Here is a 21287-nt window from a genome sequence, read left to right on the forward strand (position 1 = left end):
TGACATAATACTTCTCTTTTGTGGAATTGAACCCACATTTTGGCTTGGATACATTTTATTCTCTATAAATAAAAAGATAAACTGGATTAAAAATCATATTTTCTATTTTTAAAATTGTTTCATTAGTATCCCTGGGACATATTATTGTGACATTTCATCACTCTCATTGGGTGATTAATAAAATGAAAGTCCAAATATTTTGAAGTAAATTTTACGTAGTTAGCATTTTTGTATTGTTCTTCCTTAACTCATAGATGAACATCAATGCTCCTTACACTTGTCTTAAACAATAATTAAATGCGATTAAAAACCACAGTAAGACCAAATGCAAAACAATACTGAATGATAATCAAAACTGTTGAGGCTTTCTATGCACAGGTTTGATAAAGTGCTCCCAATTTCACTTGACCTCCACTTACTCAACTGCTGTGCAATTGGGCCTCTCAACTGTATTTGTTTTTGTGGTAAATTTAAAATAATTATTTTTTATATTACAACGTTTATTGACCCAAATGACCTGGAACACAGACTTGAACAGCTAGGGGTTCTTGAGCCACGGTCAGGAAATGATGACCTAGTCAAACCATTGTGTGCTTTACATATGGAAATATTGGCATAAATCCAGAGGAGTTAAAGGACTCACCCAAGCCATACAGCTGAGAAGTTGTAGCGCTATATTCCTGCTGAGAGTTCTTTTCAGTTTTTGTGATTTTGCAGAGAAGTCCATCTGGACAGGTAAATTTGTTAGAAAAAGAAATAAATACATGCCAGTGGTAATGGGAAATGAATCGAGCTCAAAAAGAAAAGATATGTAAACCTACCTGACTCAAGAACAAGAAGGGAGAAATTGATATCTCCCTTGCAGTGTGTTCCTTATGGAACTAATACATGATTTACCAAAGACTCTTTAGGGCCATTCTGCTCAGGCCTGTAATTTGTCAAGGTGAGTCATTTCAAGCCTAAGGGTAGAGGTAAACAAGCAGGCCTGCTAGAGTAAGTGAGGACGCCGAAAGCCAGTTTCTTAGCGTGATTTGGCTTTTCTTACTCATGCCCAGATCATTCCAGAAATAAAGGCCATTCAAGGAGGCATCACATGGCTGCTCACATGAATATTATACCAGTAACAGTCCCTGCCACCCTCAGTGGAAGGGACAGTCTGGGAAATATCGGGGTGGGTGATACAGTCTAAAAGTAAGTGCTACCTTTCACTACTCATAAGAGATATGGCAACAGTTGTAAACTTTAGGTATTGTTGACAATGACTTAATCATATCCCATCATAATGCAGTTTTTCCTTCGTCAAAAACATAATAATAACCATCATTATTTGCTTCTAACTTCTAATTGTCTAAGTCACCCATACAAAGGCATTCTCATCACATTCGAATTCCCTTCTGCTTCCACTTTTTTGTAACTTGCCAAAGAAATTAGTTATACTTAATGCGCTTGCCCCTCAGTTACCTCAGGAGTGTTTCCCATATGTCCCCTACAACCACCACAGCTACACTATGCATTTAAGATATCATATACATTCCATTTAGCGTCATTTTCTACCTTGTTTACTGGCCTTGTGTTACTGTGCGTTCATCTTCTTGTTTATCTGGATTTTATAATAACCTTGTTCACCTTTCTTCAGCCTCTTCCTTTTCCCTGCCTACTCCCCTTCCCCTAGGCGCTGACAGGGCATGCACTGACTCGCTCACTTCCTTCCTGCTTTTATGGTCTCTTAAGTCAGTCTCACACATCCTCTAACTATTAAAAATGCATGCAATAGCATTTTAAGGCCATGCAGGGCCACACAACACCACCCACACCAGGTAGTAATGACTTTTAAAATATTATGTTGGCCTTTTTTTTTGGATCCTAGCCATTGCTGGACATTTTTTCCTCCTGCAATTTACATGTATCTGAGATCTTTTAGTTCAGACTCCTTTATGTTGTATTGGTTGTTGTGTTTTTACCCAACTGAATTTCCCAGGACATTTAAAAGAAGAAAAAAGCTTTTTATCCCCTCAATGTTAAGATGTTACCAAGATTGCCGTTTACATCTGTCTCTCTAGCACCACCTCCTGGCAGAAATGACTCCTTAATGGTTGAGAACTGCCGGTCTAGTTCACTGACAGGTCCCCAGAATCCTCAGTACATACAGGAGGTCCTGACACAGAGTAAACATTAATAGACATTCGCTTAATACATGATTATTTTAGTTGTACTGTTGTGTATTCAGTTTTTTAAATAAAAAGATCATATTCTTTTCACATTTCTGAAGACCTTTCTCTATTTTAGCTGTCGTCTTCGCCCTCCATTTTATCTTGTTTCTTTCACTTAACTTGTCATTGTATGTTGGATGAGATTAGTTGGAAATACAGTATCAACATTTATTATATATTTTCATAATTTTTCAACTTTTTATACCTAATTTTCTCTTTCTATATCTAAGTTATGTTAAGGTATTCATTTTTAAAATAATTATTGTTTTGTCACCATTTTGTTGATTTGTGTATTCTCATTTATCATTTACATTAATAATGCTTATTGATTTTAATCCCACAAAATAGTTTTTATCTCCTTAGACAAACATTTTTACCTTTCATCACTTATTTTCTTTCTTGCTTTTAAATGGGAAACAACAACATTTCATGTACAGAAGTGGAGTTAGGCCTTCCCTGAATAGCAGGGGTGAGGTGGCTAGAAATATTTAATATTCAATCCTCCCGTAAGTTTTAAATTTCAGTAGAGACAACTATATTTAACCTCAATATTAAACTTAATCCAAATCTGAGTAGGAGTGTGGGATATCCCTATCTTCACACATTGATTAATTCAAATATATAGAAGCAGATAGCCACTAAGATAAAACTGGGTAATGGCTTTTATTTGAGTTTCAGCCCATTTTAGAATGAAGTTGTGAAAATCACGATATCTGAAAACCACAATTATCTGAGTATGGACACTTGATTGGAATTTGAATACATTCGTCTACTTTAATCATTAGCTTAGCAGAATGTGTTTTTTTTCTTTCCAAGGTTGGGAGAGGAAAGAATACTCTCTGATTCTGGGTGATTTTTGCTTTTGCTCCCAGTCTTGAAAACTAAGGGGAAACTGGCTAAGTTGTACTTATCCCCTGCACATATTCGGAAATTAGTCCCCCATGCTCTGAGAATTGAGATGCTTTCTTCCTTTTCAGTGGTTTTTCCTCATGCCTCTCTCAGGAATTGGCTGTGGAGCAGCGCTCCAGAATCCTAGATTCCAGGCTAACATTTTGACTGCCTAACTTTGGTAAGACCCAGTCCTTCATAAAAGAGTCTTGCATCACTGAGAAATAGTGCAGGAGGTCCTAACTTTTCCAACACTTACTTTTGGAGAAACAAGAACTCTTTTATTGGATAGGCTAGAGGCCTCGCAAAGCAAATTTTGTAAAATGTGAGACCCAGATTTTTGCTCTAAGTCACCTGGATCTGGCCTACTAACTGAATTTACCAGAACTTCCCAACTTTCATCTTTTTCCTGAAAACGATCGGAACATTTACTCCTCTAGCAACTCTCTCCCACCTGAGAACACAGTGCATTTCGTCCCCTTGCTTACTCACATTTAGACATTCTCAAATCCCCTTCTGATGCCAAGGATGATGTTCTTAATTCTACTGTCACTAGCCTAGAATACCACTCTCAAGCCACCACCTTACATAGCCCCGCCCCTCTGCAAAAAGATTGGCTCAGAAATCTACGCATTTTCTCACTACATGGAACTTAATTATGCAGTACCTTAGTCAGGATCAGCTAGCTCTATCTAGCCGTGGTGTCTTTAGCAAATGTGATACAGCAGAAGCCTGAACCCAGGGTTACAACAAATCAACACATACGCATCTTTCATAATCACATGATTCTATATTCTAGAACACATCCCACAATGATAAAAATTCTTAGAATCTGGAGAGACAGGGGACAAAGACTATGACCACATAAGCTTCTATTCGTCTCAGTTCCAGTGACTATATCAGCATTGTCTAGTTTGAAAGATAAGGTCATTTTTGCCAAATCCAAATGTGGTTTCCAGAAAAGAGTGACAGAGTGACTTAAGGTGTCCAAATACATAGGTCACTTCACAGAGGAGCAAATGGATGCATCAGGTGATTAATTCCAATGTAATAGTTTCTTCATATTTATGAATGTATGTATATATATGCACATGTGCATGTCTTTAAAATGTCATTAGTACATATATGTTTGTGAATAAATATTTCCTCTGTCCTAAGTTATAATTGTGGATGATTTAAATACTAGAAATTAAAAATTATATGGTAATCTGGTAAAGGCCTACTTTTTAGTAATCTGAATTGGAAAAGCTGTATCTCCATGGTTCATGTTTCTAGGGACAGCTATCCTAAGGAAGAGAGAAGCATATTATTAAACTAATCTATTACTCAGGGTATTAGTTTGCTATGGTTGCTATAACAAATTGCTGCAAATTGAATGCCTTAACCAACAGAAATTTATTATCTCATAATTCCGGAGGCTAGAAGTCCAATATCAAGTTGTGGACAGTGTTAGTTCTTTCTAAGGGCTGAGAGAAACAGTGGGTTCCATGCCTCTTCCCTAACTTCTGGTGGTTTTCTGGCAGTCTGTGGTGGTCCTTGGCTTGTAGATGCATCACCCTGATCTCTGCCTTCGTCTTTGCATAGTGGTTTCCCTGTGTGTGTTTCTGTGTCTAAATTTTCACTTTTAATAAGGACACCATTGACGTTGGATAAGGTCTCACTCTAATGACGTCACCTTAACTTTATTACATCTGCAATGACCCTATTTGCAATGAAGGTCACTGTTGTTTTGTTTTGTTTTTTTGAGATAGAGTCTTGCTCTTTCACCCAGACTGGAGTGCAGTGGTGCAATCTCGGCTCACTGCAACCTCTGCCTCCTGGGTCCCAGCAATTCTCCTGCCTCGGCCTCCGGAGTAGCTGGAACTACAAGCTTGCGCCACCATGCCTGGCTAATTTTTGTTTTTTTAGTAAAGATGGGGTTTCACCATGTTGGCCGGGCTGATCTTGAACTCCTGACCTCAAGTGATCCATCCGCCTTGGCCTCCCAAAGTACTGGGATTACAGGTGTGAGCCACCACGCCCAGCCTGAAGGTCACATTTTGAGGTAATGGAGGTTAGGACTTCAATATATAAATTTTGGGGGAAACAATTTGTATTACGGCTCCCCAGAGAAACAGAGGAAATAGGATATGTAAAAATTTATGTTATTGGCCGGGCGCGGTGGCTCAAGCCTGTAATCCCAGCACTTTGGGAGGCCGAGGCGGGTGGATCACGAGGTCAAGAGATCGAGACCATCCTGGTCAACATGGTGAAACCCCGTCTCTACTAATACAAAAAATTAGCTGGGCACGGTGGCGTGTGCCTGTAATCCCAGCTACTCAGGAGGCTGAGGCAGGAGAATTGCCTGAACCCAGGAGGCGGAGATTGCGGTGAGCCGAGATCGCGCCATTGCGCTCCAGCCTGGGTATCAAGAGCGAAACTCCGTCTCAAAAAAAAAAAAAAAAAAAAAAAAAAAAAAAAAAAATTTATGTTATCTAGGGAAACCTAAAGCAAACTGTTTTTCCCAAAATTCATGTGTGTGTGTGTGTGTGTGTGTGTGTGTGTGTGTGTATATATATATATAAAATAAGCTAAGGAATGTCCAGATAGCTGGTAAAACATTTCTGGTGTGTCCATTACCTCTGACGATGTTTAGAGAAAAGATTAGCATTTGAATTTATAGAATAAGGCAAAGAATATTACCTTCACCAACGGGGTGGACATCATCCAATCCCTTGAAGGCTTGAACAAAGAGACAGAAGAAAGTTGAATTCACTCTCCCTGTCTGAGCTAAGACATCTGTATTCTTCTGCTCTTGAATATTAGTGCTCCTGCTCTTGGACTCTGACCAGGATTGATATCATTAGCTCTCCTGGTTTTCAGACTTTTAGGCTTGGACTGAATTACAACACCAGCTTTCCTAGTTCTTTAGCTTGCAGAAAACAGATTGTGTGACTTTTCAACTTCTGTAATTGTATAAGCCAATTTCTATAATAAATCTCTCTACATGTATGTGTGTGTGCATGTTAATATGTATGTGTGTGTGTATATATGTGTGTGTGTGTGCGCTTGTGTGTGTGTTGTCCAGATGCTTCTCAACTTACAATGGGGCTATATACCAATAAACCCATCATAAAACTGAAAATATCATAAGTTAAAAATCCATTTAATACTCCAATGAACTATCATAAAGTTAAGAAATCATAAGTCAAACAATCAAAAGTCCAGATGTTCCTTGACTTATGGTGTTATGTCCCAACAAACCTATCTTAAAGTCAAACAATCATAAGTTGAAACATTGTAACTTGGAGATCATCTGTATATGTGTGTGTGTGTATATACACACACAATAGGAGATATATATATATATCCTTTATGTGGGGTAATTTTTATATATATCTCATATATATAGGGGTTTTTCATGTGTGTGTGTGTGTGTGTATGCATACATGAAATCTCCCATTGGTTCTGTTTTTCTGTGGAACCCTGACTAATACAGGAGATTAGGTCTGAGAGTGAGGGGCAGGGCCTTGTGGACTGCAAGGTATAAGGACTTTGACTTTTATACCTTGAGTAAAAAAAAATCATGGGAGAATTTTGAGCAAAGTACTTTTTAAAAGAATTATTCCAGCTACTGGGTTGAGAATAAAAATAGTAAAATAATAAATTAATAGTAGTCAAGTAGGTGTTGCTATATTATACATACTGGGTCAGACATACACATATAACTCATTTAATGTATACCAGAGTGGGAGGCAAAAGTGGAAGCAGGGATACCTGCTTAGGAAATTCTTTTCTTGCTGTTGTTTTATTGATTTACAAAAGTTCCTTAAGTACTCTAGGCACCACCTGTTTTTTGGTGGTTATATGGGTTGCAGACATCTTCTCCCAGTCAGTGTTGTTTTACGATTTAAGTGTGTCTTTTGTTATTCAGAAGTATAGAATGTTAATGTAGTCAAATTCAGCAACCTGTTTTTTTGATAGATTTTATTTCATTTTATAGACATTTGTACTGGGTCTTCCTGCTCACAGTCCCGCCACATGCAGACTCCTTCTTCACACTTCCCGTGATGTGGCATCTAAACATAAATCTCAATCCTGGTACTTCTTGTTTAAAACCCTAGGTGCCTGTGGTTCTGGGACCCTCATCATTTAGCCTCCTTTACGTCTACTGGCTCTAGGATACTGTGATAACAGCCACGTATATGTATAAAAGACTTATTGTGCTTTGCTATATTATTTTACTTTGCAGATATTTTGCAAATTTAAAGCTTGTGGCAACTCTGTAACAAGCAAGTCTGTTAGCACCATTTTTCCAACAGCCTGACTCACTTCATGCTTCTGTGTCCCCATTTTGCTAAATTCTCACAATATTTCAAACTTCTTCCTTATCTACTATGGTGATCTGTAATTACTGATCTTTAATGTTAGTGTTGTGTCTTAGAGTTCAACAAACCACACCCATATATGACTTAAATGTATGTGTGTTCTGGTTGCTCCATCAAGTAGCTGTTCTGTCCTCTCCCTCTCGTCTGGCCTCCCCATTCCCTGAGATACAACAATGTTGAAATTAGGCCAATTAATAACGCTACGAGGGCCTTTAAGTGTTCATGTGAAAGGAAGAGTTGCAAACCTCTCACTTTAAAACAAAAGTTCACTAAAAGTTTGCCAATTTTGTTGATCTTTTCAGAGAAACAACTCTTGGTTTCATTGATTTTCTTTATTGATATTCTGTCTATTTCTTTTCTAATCTTTATTATTTCTTTTCTGTTTGCTTTTTGTTTAGTTTTCTTTTTTCTAGTCTCACGCCTCTAATGAAAGACCTCACCTCTTCCAACTCATTCTCTTCAACTGTTGCTAAAGTTGTCTGTGTATCTGAAACACAAATTTGATGTTGTCATTTGGAAGCTTAAAAGTCTTATCATTGTTCCCATTCCTTACAAAGTAAAATTCAAATTTGTAGAATGGCAAACAACACCTTTCATGATCTTAACTAGTTTACCTTAACAATCAAATCCAACTTTCCACTCACATAAATTCACCAGGAATTTATAGATACATTTTTAACCTCTTTTCCTTTGTACTTGTGTTTTTCTCAATTTGCTCTTTTCTCCTACTTTTTAGAAAATGCCTTCTTTAACTCCAGGCACCCACACTTTTTAGTTTTCGTTTTCCCTGCTACCATCACACTTTGCACCAACTTCTTTTAGAACAGTTACCAAGTAAGTAATTAATACACACCTTCTTCATTATTACGTTAATTGCAGGATGTGAAATCCCATTTTGGAAATTATGTCCCAGTAACTGACACATAGTGAGTGCTCAGTATTTGTGGAGGTAGGAAAAAGTGGTAAGGTCTGATATTACTTCAACTGGAAAAAATGAGAAAATGGATGATGTACTTCAGCCAGTGAAATCGAAAACAGCGATGGAAAATGACCTCACACTGCATACAGCTTTGGTTCGTAAGACGCAGAGAATACTGATATCCCTGTGCGAAGAACTAACTTTTGCTGCTGAGATCAATTCAGAGGACGCTCAAGCTCCGTTACCATCCTCATTTTACTAAACTGAGAAAGGAAGATTGAGAAATGGATCAGCGGTTAAACAGAGGGCACGTTCCTATGGCGATTGGAGTTTTTTGGTAGTTGGGGATGTTTCCCTCAATCTTTGGGCAAGCCGTAAGCATTGGCAGGGACAGCAGCAGACACCTGAAAACCCTTTCCCCAGTCGTCTTCCAGCTTAGCTTTAGGCTTGTGGGCCCATCGCGCAAGCGTCAATTTTTCTTTTAGGATGGGCGGAGCAGAGTCTTTGCTCCTTTGGAGATCCTGAGTGGGTAGAGCTAAGCTGTTTCCAGGGTGACAGAGTGGAGACCTCGGTAGTCGATTGAGCAAGTCTGATCTTTGTTCCCAGAGGGCTGTGCGTCATCGACTTGTCAGCGCTGTCATGGCGGGTGTGCTGAAGAAGGTGAGCCGAATGGGGGTCACTGTTGGAATTTTAGTCTGTGGGGGTAGACAGCACGATAGCCCCATTTCCCGCGGGTGTTGACCCTAACTGTCGCAGGCTTGACGGTCCTTTAAGGGGACTCGTTCTGTATGCCCTACCCGATAGGACAGTTCAGTGGTTCCGCTCGGAGAGTCAGAGAAAAAGCTCCAAACAAGTGGGACTGAGAGACTAGTAGTTGGCTTTAGACCAGCTTTAGCCAGGGAAATTCATGGTTTTGTATTTCCTTAGCGTGCTGGACGTATGGAAACCGTAGTAAACAGCATGAATCGTGTTTTGTTTTTGAACAGACCACTGGCCTTGTGGGATTGGCTGTGTGCAATACTCCACACGAGGTATGTACCTTTGTTCTTTCTTCGTTCCTGAGTTCCCAAGGAAAACCAAATCCCTGTCACTTTGCTTATTGGAGGATTAATGGGATACAGATATTTTAAGCCCTAAATTACAACCCGCGTGAGCTCTTGAGACACAGATGCTATCCACCTACTTCGTTCATCCGCTGTCACATTTTTATTTATTCATTTTTACCATGATCTCTTTATTAAGCGAGTTTTCTTGTTGGCTTTTTCCTTGATATTCTCGTGGCTTCACTTATACATACTTTTATCAGCGACATCTCAAATTTTTATCTCCATTTTCCACCTTTTCTCCCTGCCTCACCGTTTCTTGCTTAGGTACTTTGGATTACATGTATTTGAGCTTAATGAAGGTACTGCTCCCCTTTTTATTCTATTGGTTCTTTTCCATCTGTATTCACAAATGCTTTTGTCAAAAACAAAACGAAACAAAACAAAAACCAAAAAAACCCACAAAATTTTTTGATCCTTCTTGTTCCTTCTATAATTGCACCATTTATCTCACTTTATAGATAAAAGAGTTATCTCTATTTTCTCCAGTTTCTTATTCGTCCTTGAATGCACTCAGTACCCTTTGGCGAGAACTGCTCTTTTCAAGGTCACCAGTGATCTCCATGCTGCCAAATCTAATGGTCAGCTCATATTTCTCACATTCATTGACCTAATAGCAGTGTTTTTTTTTTTTTTTTTTTGAGACACATTTGACACGTTTTCAATCATGCGTTTTCTTTACTGGGCTTCAGGACACTCCCAGTCTTCTGATTTTTTCCCCTACTCTGGCTTTCTCTTTTTCTGGTTATTTCTCTTATGCCCACTTTAAAATTTGAGCTATTTGGGATTTAATTTTTGGACTTTTTCTTTTGGACCTGTACTCAGTCACCAAGAGAGAGCAAATCCAGATAGAAAATGGTTTTAAATACCACCTATACACTGATAACAGATTTCCATGTTTAATATTTTCTAACTGAGGTTGACTATTAGTAACTGAAACCTTGAAAAATGAAACCACAGTTGAGCAAGGGGGAGCTACTGTATTCTAACCAAATGCTGTCCAATAAAAATATTCGAGCCTTAAATGTAAGCCATGTTTGAATGTAATTTAAAATTATCTTGGACTAATTTTTTAACGAAGAAAAAGGTAAAATTTAATTATTTACCCTAACACATCTAAAATATTGCCATTTCGGTATATAATCAAAAAAATTAATGATATTTTATAGTGTTTTCTTCATACTAAATTTTCAAAGTCTGGTATCAGTTTGGACTAGCCATATATCAAGTGCTCAATAGACATATTTAACTAGTAGCTAGTGTTTTGGACACCACAGTTCAAGAAAATAGAACTATATACCACTTCCCTGTATTTTCTGCCATTCAATTCTATGTATTCTGTATGTAATTGCCTTTTCCAACATCTTTAACTTTCTATGATCTACCATCCCTCTGGGTCTATCTTAAATGCTACCTTTTCGAAATGTGAACCTTCTCTGGTCTCGGCTGAAGTGAATTCTTCTGTTACAGAGAAATAATGCCAATACTTAGTGAAACAATGTGTACCCGGTACTGTTCTAAGTTATATATACCCTATAAGGCAGTATTATTATTATTCCTGTCTTACAAATGAGGAATGAAGGTACAGAGATGGAAATAACTTGTCCAGTGCACCTAAGGAGTGGAGCCAGTATGAACTAAAGCAGTTAGATTCCGGTTAGCACACCCTTAACTGTTGCTAAGTATTATAATATCTCTTTGCTCTATATAGTTCCTCATCCCTGCCAAACACAAACTTATTTTTTCTTTTTATCATTTTTATTATTTTTCTTCTTCTGTGTCTTATCCTGTGATATGGTTTGGCTCTGTCCCCATCCAAATCTCATCTTGAATTGTAACTTCCATAATCTCCATGTCATGGGAGGTAATTGAATTATGGGAAGGGTTTTTCTCGTGCTATTCTTGTGATAGTGATGAAATCTCATGAGATCTGGTAGTTTTATAAAGGGCAGTTCCCCTGCACATGCTGTCTTGCTTGCTGCCATGTAAGATGTGCTTTTGCCCCTCTTTCACCTTCTGCCATGATTGTGAGGCCTCTTCAGCCATGTGGAACTGTGAGTTCATTAAACTTCTTTTCCTTTATAAATCACCCCGTCTTGGGTAAGTCTCTGTTAGCAGTATGAGAACAGACAAATATACCCTATAGTACCTTAAAAATATTGGCGTGTGATCCATGTCCAGCCTATCTTTATATGCAAACAGTGTAGTATCGTGCATGGGAGTACTAAGTACATTTTGGCACTGGTAGTGACTGTCTGGGGCTGGTTGAGTGGTGGTAAAAATAATTTACCGGCCGGGCGCGGTGGCTCAAGCCTGTAATCCCAGCACTTTGGGAGGCCGAGGCGGGTGGATCACGAGGTCAAGAGATCGAGACCATCCTGGTCAACATGGTGAAACCCCATCTCTACTAATACAAAAAATTAGCTGGGCACGGTGGCGCGTGCCTGTAATCCCAGCTACTCAGGAGGCTGAGGCAGGAGAATTGCCTGAACCCAGGAGGCGGAGATTGCGGTGAGCCGAGATCGCGCCATTGCGCTCCAGCCTGGGTATCAAGAGCGAAACTCCGTCTCAAAAAAAAAAAAATAAAAAATAATAATAATAATAATAATAATAATTTACCAAGAGAGTTGAGGTAAGGAAAGGCAGATTTATTAGAGAAAGTATGAAAATAAATTGCAAAAAAGCTACTGGCAAATCAGCAAAAGAGGAGCTGACTGCACACATTTTTTTATTGAAAAAAAAAGATTGCTCTTTAGGAGAGGCGTTTGTATACTTATAATTATCGAAAGACTTATACCTTGAAGGGATCATGTTTTGTTTTTTTGACTGTTCTGGTTTATATCTGTATTTTAGCATAATGATTGATAGGTATTGTTTCACTAACATAAGTGTCCAAGTTTGGATGATAAACTAAATGTCTACCCTATTCATAACATTTTTTCTTTTATTTGTTCTATATTAAGCATTCCCTGTTTTCATCTGTATTTCTCTAGAAACTGATATATTTTTGTTAGGAAAAATGAAAATGAAAATTAAAAACCTGAATTTTAGATCAGATTAAAACTTAATTAAAATGTTATATTAAAAACTAGTATATGCATTATATATTTAAATTGGAGAGGATAAGAATAAAAGTATTTATAAATTAACAGTTTAAATCAGATTAAAACTTTTGCATTAAGATACTTTAAAAAAAATTGTATATGCATTGTATATTTATAGTAGGAAGATAAGAATAAAATATATACTTACCAAACTTTAATAAGTAAATCCACTTTTCTTTTTGCTAAAATATTTTTTTTTCTTTTTCTTTTCTCTCTCTCTCTTTTTTTTTTTTTTTTTTTTGAGATCGGCTCTCACTCTGGTACTCAGGCTAGAGTGCAGTGTCACAGTCTCTGCTCACTGCAACCGCTACCTCCTGACCTCAGGTGATCCTCCTGCCTTAGTTTCCTGTAAAACATTTTGTTAAAAATAACTAGGATATTAAAAAGGTGTTTTAGGGAGTTGGGATTATATGTGATGTACTTTCTTCTTTTTATCTGTGTGTATTGACTGCAGGGAACACATGATAATTGTGATGACTTGATGCTTATTATAGAACATAATGAAAACATGCTGTAAAATAGAATGCGCAGATGACTGTTAATAGGCTCCAGTAGTTATATCTGCACACAATGGTTGCAGAAATAGAAAAGGAATAAATACTTAGAACCCATGTCTCTTCACCAGGGCTTTCTACTGTTATACCCTTGTCTAAAATTAAGAAGAAATGAGGTTAAAAGAACCCCACATGTCAGTGGATAAAATGTTACGAGGAATTAAGTTCTAGTGTTCTATTGCACAATAGGATGAATGTAGTTAACAATAATGTATGCTGTATTTCAAAATAGCTGGAAGAGAGGAATTCGAATGTTCACACCACAAAGAAAAACGTTTAAGGTGATGGATTTGCTTATTATACAACACATGCATATATTGAATCACCACATTGAAACCCATAAATACGTATAATTATTTTGTGTCAGTCAAAAATAAAACTTAAAAACCCATACAATTTTGATTATGTGTTATCTGACAAGCTTTACATTAGTATAGTAAAGTACTCTATTATGGAACATCATATTAAATATATAAATAAATAATGGTTAAATATTCAGATTGCTTTTTAAGAAAAACAATTCTTAGAAAACCCCTTAAAAACTGTGTGTGTGTGTGTGTGTGTGTGTGTGTGTGTGTGTAAGTAAATTAAACTAGGTATTAGCTTCTGTGACTATCATACAATTAAATTAAAATTAAATATTAAGAAAAAATAAAAATTCATTATATATGTATTTACTGCTTATGGACTGTTGTAAGGGTCTGTCAAAACAATTTCTTACTAAGGGATTAACTTCTATACTGAAGTTTAAGTTCAGTGTGCTTCAATACATGCTATGCATTGACTCAATTCTCTTGCCACTTTTCTGTTGAACCTTTTATGCGGACTTTATGTCGTAACACATTCATAATCGGAAGCAAGAACACTGAAGTATTATGACTGTATTTACTTAAATTTGATCATACTGATGTAATGCTTATATGTAAATGTTTATTTGTACAGAAATTCAAATAAGAAAAATTGAAAAAAAAAGATAGAGAATTTTCAGTGCCTAGGGCCTCACTTTGAAAAATACTGATTCAGGCTGGGTGTAGTGGCTCACACCTGTAATCCCAGCATTTTGAGAGACTGAGGTGGGCAGATCACCTGACGTCGGGAGTTTGAGACCAGCCTGGCCAATATGGTGAAACCCATCTCTACCAAAAATACAAAAATTAGCCAGGCATGGTGGTGGGCGCCTATAGCCTATAATCCCAGCTACCTGGGAGGCTGAGGCAGGGGAATCGCTTGAACCCGGGAGGTGGAGGTTGCAGTGAGCTGAGATCACACCACTGCCTGGACAATAAGACTGAAACTCTGTCTCAAAAAAAAAGAAAGAAAGAAAGAAAGAAAAATACTGATTTAGTAAAGGATTTGATTTCCAAAAAGGTCATTAGCAATAAGTTAGTTTTGTCTCTACTTGTTATCATACACTTGACTTATCTAGAACTTGTTAGACATAGAAAATACAGAAAGTTCCCACATTTATATACAGGTTTTTCCTAAATTGTAAAGGATGTAGATAGGGCACAGACATAAAGAAGTCACAGCAAAGAAGAGTTAATTAAAAAAAAACAGAAGTGAGTTTTATTTATTTTGTCTATGAGTCTTATTCCATTAAGTCTTTGGTAGTATTTTAACCTATGCATATTTGTGTGGTTTGTCTTTCAGAGGCTAAGAATATTATACACAAAGATTCTTGATGTTCTTGAGGATATCCCTAAAAATGCAGCATATAGAAAATATACAGAACAGATTATAAATGAGAAGCTGGCTATGGTTAAAGCGGTAAGTAGCTAAATCAGTTTTCTTGGATTTGTGGTATCCGGTGTAACATTTAACCAAAAAATTTGCTTCCTAATTTTTTGTATATTCTACACACTTTTCTTCTATTCTTCTTCCTTCAGTGCTCTTTTCTCATCTTTCCTCCCTTTTATTCAGCAAACTCTTGTTTAGTCAGTGTTTTCTATATGCAGGGCTCTAGAATATATTGGAGTTTGACACTAGGATCAGGCCCTTTCTTGAAGTAACATTGTAGTTGTTCCTTTTACCTTTCTTCCCTGTTTAGTCCTTTTGCTCCTTATCTGTGGCTATATCAATCTTGATCTCCTTTTTCTAATCTTAAAGAACAATAAAAGCAAAAAAAGGGCATTTTTTTTTCAAAGAAAGCTGTCAAAAGACTAGACTGTTACTAAGTAGCAGTTAATAAAAGACTAGACTGCGATTCATACCAAACCATATTGCACTATTGTTAAAATTTCACACAAGCAATCATTTCATGGACTTATTAGTAATTATCTAAAATAGTGTTTAGAAATCCTGAAGGTATAAGTGACTCTAGTCACATATATTTCTTCTTATTAGATTACTAGACCATATAGTTCAAAGAGAATTCCTATCTCCTCTTAGGTATACAACAAAACAATGCAGTTTGTATTATATTGTATGTTGTATTGTGTTATATGATGGATTTCTGTCTGTTACCCAGCCTAGAGTGCAGTGGCATGATCACAGCCAGTCTCAAGCAGTCCTCCTACCTGAGCCTCCCAAGTAGGTGGGACCACAGGCACTCATCACCATGCCCAGCTAATTTTTTAAATTTTTTGTAGAGGCAGAGTTTCACTGTGTAGTCCTAGCTGATCTCGAACTCCTGGCTTCAAGTGATCTTCTTACCTTAGCCTTCCAAAGTGCTGGGATCACAGGCATGAGCCACCTGCACTGGGTGCCTCTCCCATTTTATCATCATCTTTCAAATAGCCTCAAATGTTTTTAGCTTGTTCCTATCTTAAAAGAAAAAAATATATGCTTATATTTTCCTTTACTTATTCCCCTATTTTTCTGTTTTCTCCCATAGCCAGTTTCAACCAAAGAAGAGTTTACCCTCTTCTTTACTTACTGGTTCTAAAATGCTTTTCTCTGCTGTTTATACCGCCTTATAACTAATTGTTCTGTTTGTAATTTAATTATACTTCATTACATGCTCCACCACACAGACAATAATAGAGTGATTTTTTTTTCAGTATGTAAATCTTATGATGGTACAGTTGTCCCTTGGTATCCATGAGGGATCAGTTCCAGGACTCCCATGGATATCAAAATACAGGGATGCTCAAGTTCTTTATATAAAATGGCATGATATTTGCATATAACCTGTGCATATAACCTCTTATATACTTTAAATCATCTCTAGGTTGCTTACAATACATACTACAATGTAATGCTATTTAAGTATTTTAAAAATTGCTGTATTGTTATTTTTACTGTGTTTTTAAAAAATATTTTCCATCTGTGGTTGGTTGAATCCATTCTTGGTTAGATCCACAGGTGCATATCCTGAGGGCCAACTGTACTGTCTTGGATAAAATCTTACTGTGATTTTCTGTTCAGTGTTTCTCAAAGGCTGAGTTTAAGGATTTATGTTGAGCTGCTTGTATAAAACTTACTTAGCTACCTTTATCTGCATGATTTTGATGTAGGTATGGCCATGTTTGGGAACCATTGTCTTAAAGGGATAAAGTCCTTAGCATGGTATAGAAAGCCCTCCAAGTTCTGGCTCTTAGTTATTTTCTCAATCCTATCCTGTTGCTTCCTGTATACTAACTGTATACTCTATACTTAAGCAGTACTAAACTGCTGGCAGTTCTGTGGTTTCCATGCATATTTTTTCTGTTCATTTGTATTTTCTCATTTCCTGGAATGCCTTTATCTTGTCTGGTAGTTCTTACTTTTTCTTCATAAGCCATCACTTCCTCTGTGAAATCTTTTCTTACTTTCTTAAGTAGAGTTCGACAACTTCCTTACTCCTTTCCATTGTACCTATCACACTGTATTATGCCTCCACCAGCCATAAGCTACTTGTGAATGATATTGGATTCAACTTTGTACCCTAAGAATCTAGCATAGTATCTGGCACATAAGCTTCCTTAGAAATGTTTCTTTATCCAAAAGGCTAGATACAACCCCAAACACTTCATAATAGTTGTATTGCTGATTCCTGTTTTTGGTAAAATTGTCACAGACTTTTAACCCTGCATAGAGTCACACACAAAATCTTTAGTGAATACTGCCATGATTATAAAATATCTATTTACTAAGCCTAAAGTGGAAATAAAAGTACCTTTTCTTTTTTTTTTTTTTTTTTTTTCCAGATAATGACTAGGGAGATAGTAATATCATTTTTGGTGAAAAGTGTTGGTTTGCGTCCCTGTCCAAGATTTTCATCTTAGTTCTAATACTTAATTCGTGGAGTGACTTGGCATATAGCTCATTTTCTCTGTCTCAATTTCATCATCTAATACTTGGATATAATATTACCCACCTTCAACACTTTTTGTTAGAACTGAATGAGGTAACGTATGTAAAAAGCTTAGTATAGTCCCAAATATATAGTGAGCATTCAATACATGGTACCGTATCAAGCTTAATGGCATTATGCCATTGGTGACTAAGAATCAATTATTCACTATCAGTAAGACAAATTTTGAATTGTTCGCCTAACACAGGCTTTTTCTAAATTGAAAGTATTGTTGAACATTCCTTGCCTTCTTTACTTTCACTCTCCTGAGTCTCTCATAACAGTGACCAGCTTCCCTGTTTTGTTTTTGATTTTTGATCTTATATCTGAGTTAATTCCCTGTTAAATAATCTGTCTTAAACATGCTCATGTACTTTTTCCTCTCTTTTTCCTCCTTGAACTGTGTTTTAGTTACTCACTTATTTAACCAAGAAACATTTATTGAATGACTGTTAAATGCCATGTGTGGTTCTAGGCATGGAGGCTTGTGCCTAGTTGGCAGTGAACAAAACAGATAAAAATCCTTGCCTTCTTGGAGATTACATGTTAATGATGGGAGACCAAAAGAAAAAAAAAGGTAAAAATTGAATAAAGAAGTACCTAGTGTGTTACAAAATAGTAAGTGCAGTGAAGGAAAATAAAACAAGGAAAATATGTGCCATGGTGGGGATGGGGGATGTTACAATATGTATTAATTTTCTATGGCTGCTGTAATATTCCCACAAACTTGGTGGCTTAAAAAAATATAAGTTTATTTTATTAGATTTCTGGAGGCCAGAAGTTGGAAATCAACATCAGGGACCCAAATGAAGGTGGTGGTGGTAGGGCTGTGCTTCCTTTGGAGGATATGGGGTAGAATCTGTTCTTGCCTCTTTCAGCTTCTGGTGGCTTTTGGCATTCATTGGCTTGTGGTCTCATCACTGCAATTTCTGCCTTTGTGGTTACATTACCTTTTCCTTTTCTGTATGTAATATCCCTCTGCCTCTCTCTTATAAGGACACTTATAATTGCAGTTAGGGATTATATGGATAATTCAGGAAAATCGCCCCATATCAGCATCCTTAACTTGATCATATTTGTGAAGTCTTTGCTGTATAAAGTTAACAACCACAGTTTCTAGAAATTAATACATGTATATCTTTTGTGGTATTATTTAGCCTATCACAATATAAATTATTAGTAGTTATTAATAAGAAGGTGTTATTTGAGCAAAGATTTGAAAGGTAGTGAAGGAACCATCCATGCAAATACCCTGGGCCATCCAGCAGATACTCTGAGGCAGTAACATATCAATCTTGTTTTGAAAAAAAAAATGTATTTATTTTTCTCCCTCTTTATTCCATTTATGGGCCAGAAAAACGGCCGGAAATGACAAAGACTTATTTATGTACGTGGGTATATTTACAGAGCATAATTTCTGGCTCAAAAAGTTCAGTTTACTAGAAAATAATTCAATGTCATCGAATGTTCTAGATGCTATATTTACTAAAATTTTGTTTTTAAAAACTTTTATTAAAGAATGATGTACATTAAAAAATGACTTTTCCAGAACAACAAAACCCTTGCTTCTTCCCCTTCAATTTACTACATGTAAAGTTAATCATTATTTGGACTTCTTTTTGCCTGTTTTTGAATTTTATAGAAATGGAATCATTAGTATGTACTGTTTTGTACGTACTGTACTCTGGCTTTTGCTTAATACTATGGTTAAGAGAATCATCTATGTTATTGTATACAGTTTATTCATTTTTATTACTATATAGTATTATATCCAAATATTATAATTAATTGATCCATTATATTACAGATGGTCGTTTTGGTTGTTTCTAGTTTGGGGCAATAATTTGTGCTGCCGTGAATATTCTCAAACATGTTTTTTTAAAAATGTAGTATGCATTTCTGTTCGGTGTTATGCCTAGGAGTCTAATTTCTGGGTCATAGGATAGCATTTATTTTTAATTCTAATGCTCTCAGAGGAAATACAGGAAACAGTAAGAAAGCAAAGTGGTATTTTAAACTTTGTTTTAGAAAGACTGAATTTGACATCGTATTTCTGTCTCTTGATCAGCATGTCAATAAACATTTAGCACTTTTCAATATTAAGACAAAAAAAGCAATAAAATAGCAGAGGTGAAATGAATTTTCACCAAATATTTAGTAAAAAGTAAGAATATGATGAAAGAAAAATTATATTTTTTAAGCATTTTTATATATGGAATTTTAAAATATAGGATATCAAAACATTCAGATAGTATGCTTGTTTAATTTTTTTTCCCCTTGAAATTATAGGAACCAGATGTTCAAAAATTAGAAGACCAACTTCAAGGTGGTCAATTAGAAGAGGTGATTGTTCAGGTAAAGAAAGTTGACTGTTTTGGTGTTTGGTTTCAGATTTTCATTTTTAGAAAGAGGCATACAACTGACATTCTCAGAATGAAAGGAAAACTAAATTTCCTTATTTATATCAACTCATCAAATATGTAAGACTAATCACATATAGAAAATGTGTTGTTTCTAATGTGTATGTTGATTAAGTATTGTTGATGATAGCATGAATTTATGAGCCTTCTGTTAGAATCCTGGAGTTTGACACTCTTTTTTTGTTTTTGTTTTTTTGAGATGGAGTCTTGCTGTGTAGCCCAGGCTGGAGTGCAGTGGCGCGATCTTGCCTCACTGCAACCTCTGCCTCCCGGGTCCTGGTTCAAGCAATTCTACTGTCTCAGCCTCCCAAGTAGCTGGGAATACAGTCATGAGCCACCATGCCCAGCTAATTTTTGTATTTTTTAGTAGAGACGGGGTTTCACTATGTTGGCCAGTCTGATCTTGAACTCCTGACCTCATGCTCCGTCTGCCTTGGCCTCCCAAAGTGCTGGGATTACAGGTGTGAGCCACCATGCCCGGCCTGACACTCTTAATTTAATCAGTATGTTCTTCTTGGCCTACCCTTAGTTTAAATTGGTAACACAAGATTATTGTTGTTTTAATGAAAGAAAAACTGTATTTTTGTATCTTAGTTTAAAATTATATGGTTGTATCTTATTTTGAGAGTGTGGCATATTTTTAGTAGGGTAAAAATACAGACATTTTGAATTGTAAAATTAAAATGTACTTTTATTTTTAGTTTTGGTTTTTGGAGTATTTGACCAAGTTAAAAAACAATTGCATAGTATATTTGAGAGCTTGATTCTATATTATTTCCCAAATACTAACCCTGACAAAAAATATTGAGTAGTAAAATGTAAGCATGATTATTAAGAGACCGAGATTAGAAAAATTATTAACATTATTAATTACATTTAGAATATTTAAATCTTAAATTATTCTGTTGGGAAATTTTCTTCACTTCTCACTGTACCTGCTACTTATACAAGAGAACAAACCCTGCAGCTTAGTTTTGTTTAACCTGAATTTCAATTCTTTTCCTTTGATCATAGGTAGCTTATAGAAACAGATAGGTTACTGATGTAAACAGGCTGGAAATACACTATTTTGAGTATTCCATAGTTGATTTTTAAAGCATCTATGGGAAAATAATGATGCCTTTTTTATTAAGTTTTGTGTCTTTTTCCAATTGCTAGTAAGGTTAAACTTTAAAAATATGTTCTTATATTTTATAAATTATATCATTAATATTTTTACTCTGTCATATAGTCTTTGTGTTATTTATATATATGTGTCTTTATATAAGATATTAGCCTTAAACTTTTTTGACACTGTCTGCACATACTTTTTCTAGCCTGTTTTTGCCTCTCAAATGGGTTTCTTTTTTCCTCTGTATGTAGAGGTTTTCAAATTTTTTTTATTTGGTGAAATTTTGTTGTTCCACATCCCCACCACCCCCATATTTTAGGTTTAGAATGTCTTTGTCT

At 36.2% G+C, this 21287-nt stretch overlaps 1 protein-coding gene across 2 annotated transcripts in view; it reads left to right on the top strand.

The window, feature by feature from the left end:
* Positions 1-21287, top strand: part of NDUFA5 (NADH:ubiquinone oxidoreductase subunit A5) — a 36356-nt gene that overhangs the window by 11958 nt on the left and 3111 nt on the right. Inside the window, exons 2-5 of one of the 2 annotated variants that reach the window (XM_064373851.1) lie at positions 8991-9044; positions 9312-9415; positions 14796-14912; positions 19708-19773. In XM_064373851.1, coding sequence (XP_064229921.1) covers positions 8991-9044; positions 9312-9415; positions 14796-14912; positions 19708-19773 — 341 coding nt within the window. Of the gene's footprint in view, positions 1-8990; positions 9045-9311; positions 9416-14795; positions 14913-19707; positions 19774-21287 lie in introns of those variants that run through there. The other variant, XM_012473996.2, reaches the window with a different exon arrangement.

Source organism: Aotus nancymaae, unplaced genomic scaffold (genome assembly GCF_030222135.1).
Source record: "Aotus nancymaae isolate 86718 unplaced genomic scaffold, 86718_ANA_hifiasm-v0.15.2.pri h1tg000002l, whole genome shotgun sequence".
Lineage (NCBI taxonomy): Eukaryota > Metazoa > Chordata > Mammalia > Primates > Aotidae > Aotus > Aotus nancymaae.